Here is a 7,092-nt window from a genome sequence, read left to right as displayed (position 1 = left end):
ATTATATATATAGTATATAGTGGGGTATACACGCTAATCTAAACTTATTATCTCTAGTATATAGTGGGGTATATACACTAATCTAAACTTATTATATATATAGTTTATAGTGGGGTATACACGCTAATCTAAACTTATTATATTTATAGTATACAGTGGGGTATAAACACTAATCTAAACTTATTATCTTCAGTATACACTGGGGTATACACACTAATCTAAACTTATTATATATATAGTATATAGTGGGGTATACACAATAATCTAAACTTATTATATATATAGTATACAGTGGGGTATATACACTAAACTAAACTTATTATATATATAGTATACAGTTGGGTATACACGCTATTCTAAACTTATTATATATATAGTATATAGAGGGGTATATACACTAATCTAAACTTATTATCTCTAGCATACAGTAGGGTATGCACACTAATCTAAACTTATTATATATACAGTATACAGTGGGATATACACGCTAATCAAAGCTTATTATCTATAGTATACAGTGGGGTATACACACAAATCTAAACTTATTATATATATATAGTATACAGTGGTGTATACACACTAATCTAAACTTATTATATATATAGTATATAGTGGGGTATATACACTAATCTAAACTTATTATATATATAGTATACAGTGGGGTATATACACTAATCTAAACTTATTATATATATATAGTATATAGTGGGGTATACACACTAATCTAAACTTATTATATATAGTATACAGTGAGGTATATACACTAATCTAAACTTATTTTATATATAGTATACAGTGGGGTATACACGCTATTCTAAACTTATTATATATATAGTATATAGTGGGGTATTTACGCTAATCTAAACTTATTATCTATAGTATACAGTGCACGTGGGGTGAAGTATGAGAAAGCGTGTATAATGTATAGAATGTGTGTGTGAAGTATAAGAAAGCATCTAAAATGTATAGAGGGTGTGTGGGAAGTGTGAGAAAGCGTGTATAATGTATAGAAGGTGTGGGAGTGTGTGTGAAGTGTGAGGAAGGGTGTATAATGTTTTGAAGGTGTGTGCGTGAAGACTGAGAAAGCGTGTATACTGTATAGTAGGTGTGTGTGTGAAGTGTGAGAAAGCGTGTATACTGTATAGTAGGTGTGTGTGTGAAGTGTGAGAAAGCGTGTATAATGTATAGAAGGTGTGTGTGAATTGTGAGAAATGTGTTTACTCTGCATGGTGTGGAATGTAGATGAAGAAGTTAGTTCCAATTAAGATTTCATGATAAGAATTGACATTTTGATACTCCTCTTTACATAGGGTCTGCTCTTCTATTTAGTCAATTATATACCCTCTAACCTGGATACCATCTAGTCCATTATATATCCTCTAACCTGGATACCATCTAGTCCATTATATATCCTCTAACCTGGATACCATCTAGTCCATTATACATCCGGGTCATTCATGGAGAAGGAATACACCATTTAACAAAAAAAAATAGATTCTTCTCAAACTTAAAATTCTAGTTATTTAGGTCATGAAAAGCCACCAAAAGTTTTTTTGGAAATTTTTTTGGCTTGATTTTGGCCATTTTAAAAATTTATAGTGTGCTACAAAAGTCTAATTTCGTGTTACTGAACATGCTCTAAAACTATTAATTCTAGACCTACGTCAAAAGTTGGCGGGTAAGTTAAAGCTATCCATGAGTGTCTATTCAGACCCTAGTTTAAAATGTATAGGCTAAATTTTGAGGACTACCTTTATTTTCCAAGATATTTGTGATTTTCTCAAACCTGCTATAACACTGTTTTCCAAACTGGACGTTTCAAACTTTTTCTGATCCCTTCCCTTATATATTTAGCCCAAAACCGTTGAGCCTTTGTAAATCCTACGTCTAGATCCTTGCCAACACCCTTCTGGCTTTTTCTTGTTTTTTTTTAAAGCCAGGTTGCTGTGCTATAAGTTTACTGGACAGTCTATTTTCATGTTTACACATATTCACTTTGCACGAATATCATTTAGTAAACAAGGAAGAAGAGTATGTTTAAATTTTCCTAAGCCAAAGTCATTTTCTAAACCATGGAGCCCAAATTCAACCTTCAAACTTTTTTGATCCACCATATATATATAGAGAGAGAGAGAGAGAGAGAGAGAACTGTTTTGAGTAGGTTTAAAACTGATTCATATGGAAAAGTGCAGATTAGATTATGCCACAACATTTTATTTTGATTTTTATTCTTTTGTTTCCTTTTCTTCCTTTCTGCCTCCTGGCTTCCTTTTCTTCCCTTCTACCTCCTGGTTTCCTTTTTTTCTACCTCCTGGCTTCCTTTTCTTCTTTTCTGCCTCCTGGCTTCCTTTTCTTCCTTTCTGACTCCTGGCTTCCTTTTCTTCCTTTCTACCTCCCGGCTTCCTTTTCTTACTTTTCTGCCTCCTGGCTTCCTTTTCTTCCTTTCTGCCTCCTCGCTTCCTTTTCTTCCTTTCTGACTCCTAGCTTCCTTTTCTTCCTTTCTGCCTCCTGGCTTCCTTTTCATCCTTTCTACCTCCTGGCTTCCTTTTCTTCCTTTTTACCTCCTGGCTTCCTTTTCTTCCTTTCTACCTCCTGGCTTCCTTTTCTTCCTTTCTGCCTCCTAACTTCCTTTTCTTCCTTTCTACCTCCTGGCTTCCTTTTCTTCCTTTCTGCCTCCTAACTTCCTTTTCTTCCTTTCTGCTTCCTGGCTTCCTTTTCTGTGCATTTTCTATTATCTTTTTATTTCAAATTCTGAGCTTTCATTTTTCCATTGTTCAGTTTTGTATTTTTTTCTTATTCTTTCTTCTCAATGATCATTGTAAATCCATTTGTATAATAACCCTTCCACCTCCCTGAGTGTAGAGTGTAGAGTGTAGAGTGTAGAGTTTAGAATGTAGAGTGTAGAGTGTAGAGTGTAGAGTGTAGAGTGTAGAGTTTAGAATGTAGAGTAGAGTAGAGTAGAGTCTGTCTAGAGTGTTGATGCTCAAGGTTAGACTCTTAAAAAAGACTTCAAAGACGACTGTACGGAATCTTGCCAGACTTCATTCTTGCAGAACATTGATGGTTACCTGTTCTTTAAACTGTATCAGTGTAATAAATACCGTAGCAAATCCCATATTTATAAACCTAAATACACCTAGATATATTATACTGTACATTGTCTGTAAATCTGAATGCGCCTGTAAATACCTATGTCGAACCTTTATTGTGATTAGCCTAAATACAGTTGTATATATGGACGTAAAACTTGTTAATACATTCATTAACTTAACCTGTGCCATAGAAATCAAAATAAACATCGGTTGGAATAATACTCTGCTTTGAATACAGTGTGAGAGTAATTGCTTCTTGGTTAATGAACAAGAAGCGTACTGAATCACTTTCTTGTTAGATAGATTTAGATTGGGAATTATCTTGAGTTGTATCTTGTAAGACAGATACCTGAGAATACAGACTGAGTCTTATCCGAATTGATATTGACTATGGTATTCGTGTGAACCTTGAGTTCCTGATTGAGTTGTATCTTGTAAGACATATACTTGAGAATACAGACTGAGTCGTATACGGATTGATATTGACTATGGTATTACTGAGGAACCTTGAGTTCCTGATTGAGTTGTATCTTGTATGACATATACTTGAGAATACAGACTGAGTCTTATCCGGATTGATATTGACTATGGTATTCGTGTGAACTTTGAGTTTCTGATTGAGTTGTATCTTGTAAGACAGATACCTGAGAATACAGATTGAGTCGTATCTGGATTGATATTGACTATGGTATTACTGAGGAACCTTGAGTTCTGGATAGAGTTATATCTTGTAAGACTCGTAAGACAGATAATTAAGAATACAGATACTGCAGGTATCAGGATTGATACTGACCAAGGTGTTATTGGAGAACCTGGAGTTCAAGATTGAGTTGTTCTTGGAGTGGTACAGATCTAAAACACTTTGTTGGAGTAGGGCATTTATACATCAGTAGGTAACCCTATGCCGAACTTAAAGAATTTAAACCGCGTCACTGAACCGCTAAAAATCGGTTCCAATTGAGCGTCGCCTCAAATCTCGAAACACTTATTAAATGTCCAGCTGAACCAGTCATGTTTAAACTCGCCGCATTCGGCTGCCTGTATATTATTTGCAAAGATCGAACTGCATATTGAAGGTTGATAATAACAAACTGCATATTGAACTGCATATTGAACTGCATATTGAACTGCATATTGAACTGCATATTGAACTGCATATTGAACTGCATATTGAACTGCATATTGTTAATAATAATACTTGTTCGACATCCCTTGTACGATGTTGTGACCTCGTAGCGCCAATAGTTTTGATTTTCTGCCAACGCATGATTAAAGCTTTAAAAAATACGACTTCAATTTTGCGTGCAATGTTTTCCATCATGTTTGTCGACGATTCAAAGAATACTAAGGTGTTATATTATAAATAGAATATATTTAACATACCTTGAACAATACTAGATTGCATATATGTTAAAAATATATTTTACCACTTGATTTAAGCAACAGCGAATTCAAGTCAAAAAGAAGTTGTTCAACTAGGTCAACGTAGTTCAACTAATTCTCGCCATTAATAAAGTTGGTCTGTAGAGCGTACTTTTGTTGCATATGTTTTTACGTGAGAAATATAGTTGTAAAATTTTATGAAAACTGGAGATAAAGAAGAGATGCATGCATCCTATATTTTGTTTAAACTGCACAGCAGGGGGGGGGGACATATTCCCTCAACCTACAGTATGGGGAGGATATACCCACTCAACTTACAGTAGGGGGGGGGTCCTATTTCCCCTACCCCCCTCCCCCTCAATTTACACCCTTTAACACGAGGAGATTTATTATAGATACAGAGTGTCCCAATAAACAGGACAGTTGACAAATGATTTTAAGATCGTTCTTTATTTATGAAGCTTTATAAGGACAAAGTTTTTTTTTACAAATGACAAGGCTGCATTGACTGTTAACTTTTCGTGAAACTACGTGAAACTACCTGAAACTACCTGAAACTAATTGAAACTACCTGAAACTACCCGAAACTACCTTAAACCCCCTGGAACTACCTGAATCTACCTGAAACTATCTGAAACTACGTGAAACTACATGGAACTACTTGAAACTACTTGAAACTTCATGAAACTAGCTGAATCTACCTGAAACTACCTGAAACTAACTGCCTAAACCTACCTATAACTACCCGAAACTACCTGAAGCTACCTGAAACTACTTGAAACTACCCAAAATGCCTAAACCTACCTATAACTACCCGAAACTACCTGAAGCTACCTGAAACTACTTAAAACTACCAGAAACTATCTGAAGCTACCTGAAGCTACTTGAAACTACCCGAAACTGCTTAAACCTACCTATAACTACCCGAAACTACCTGAAGCTACCTGAAACTACTTGAAACTACCCGAAACTGCTTAAACCTACCTATAACTACCCGAAACTACCTGAAGCTACCTGAAACTACTTGAAACTACCCGAAACTACTTAAACCTACCTATAACTACCCGAAACTACCTGAAGCTACCTGAAACTACTTGAAACTACCCGAAACTGCCTAAACCTACCTATAAATACCCGAAACTACCTGAAGCTACCTGAAACTACTTGAAACTACCCTAAACTAACTAAACCTGCCAATAACTACCCGAAACTGCCTAAACCTGCCTAAAACTACCCGAAACTACTTGACTATACCGATCTAAAGCTATGGTTGCCTGATATTCTGCTAATCTGCGGATAAAAGCCACCAGAGGGGAAATTTATGCATTTTGGCAACAGGTGGTTTTCAGGACGGATATTCAAGGGGGAAATCATAAGAAGAAGGGGGAGGGAGAGGTGAGGATTGATGAGGCTAGATGAGGAAGGGGGGGGGGTATGGAGATAGGGAAGGTGGTCTAGGTACGAGGAAGCTTGACAACAAACTGATTTGTATCCGGTTTAAAATAATAATTATTATTGGCTTCTACATAATAATTAAACCATGATTTACATAATAATGAAAAGTACAAGCAAGGCGGAGATGAGAGAGGGGGAGGTGTAATTAATAGCGAACAAGGTGGATACAAGGAAATATAGTTGAAGCATAGAAAGGAACAGGATGGGATTGGGGAGTGGGAACCGGGGGGTTGGGTGCAAAAGTGAAAGGGAAAGTATTATATCATAAGCTACAAAATGTTAAAAGATTAAGAAAGACGGAGTAAGAACCTGATCAAAGATGAACTCTCAAGGATCAATTTACAAGATTATATAGATTAAAAATCAATAACAAATTGATCAAGAACCAAGAATCCTACGAGAGAACATGTTAAATCAAGAATTAAAATTAATCAGAGATTAGGGTTAGATAAAAAGTGATTATATTTTATGTATATTGTATAAATAGAGTAGGATAATAAGGAAAAATGGAAAATATGAGATAATAGGGTTAACTCTGGCAAAGGGGGGGGATGGGGGGGGGGGAAGGATAGGCCAATATAATATATATGAGAGAATAGGGTTAAATCAATTGAAGTAGGGGAGTATGAGTGGCTATATAATATATATGAAAGAATAGGGTTAAATCAATTGGCGTAGGGGGGAGTAGGAGTGACTATATTATATATATGAGAGAATAGGGTTAAACCAATTGATTTAGGGGGAGTAGGAGTGACTACATTATATATATGAGAGAATAGGGTTAAACTAATTGACGTAGGGGGGAGTAGGAGTGACTATATTATATATATGAGAGAATAGGGTTAAATCAATTAAAGTAGGGGGAGTATGAGTGGCAAAATGATATATATGAGAGAATAGGGTTAAATCAATTGAAGTAGGTGAGTATGAGTGGCAATATAATATATATGAGAGAATAGGGTTAAATCAATTAAAGTAGGGGGGAGTATGAGTGACAATATAATATATATGAGAGAATAGGGTTAAATCAATTGAAGTAGGGGAGTATGGAGTGGCAATATATTATATATGAGAGAATAGGGTTAAATCAATTGAAGTAGGGGACTATGAGTGGCTATATAATATATATGAGAGAATAGGGTTAAATCAATTGAAGTAGGGG

At 35.5% G+C, this 7,092-nt stretch overlaps 1 protein-coding gene across 1 annotated transcript in view; it reads right to left on the bottom strand.

The window, feature by feature from the left end:
- Positions 1-2,585: 2,585 nt before the first annotated feature.
- The window catches only part of LOC111718009 (uncharacterized), a 16,162-nt gene continuing 11,655 nt past the window's right edge, over positions 2,586-7,092 (bottom strand). Inside the window, exon 4 of the mRNA XM_023493479.1 lies at positions 2,586-2,735. Coding sequence (XP_023349247.1) covers positions 2,586-2,735 — 150 coding nt within the window. The remainder of the gene's footprint in view (positions 2,736-7,092) is intronic.

This window comes from Eurytemora carolleeae, unplaced genomic scaffold, assembly GCF_000591075.1.
Source record: "Eurytemora carolleeae unplaced genomic scaffold, Eaff_2.0 scaffold2208, whole genome shotgun sequence".
Classification (NCBI taxonomy): domain Eukaryota; kingdom Metazoa; phylum Arthropoda; class Copepoda; order Calanoida; family Temoridae; genus Eurytemora; species Eurytemora carolleeae.
Note: the sequence above shows the minus strand (reverse complement) of the source record. Positions and strands in the feature narration are given on the sequence as shown.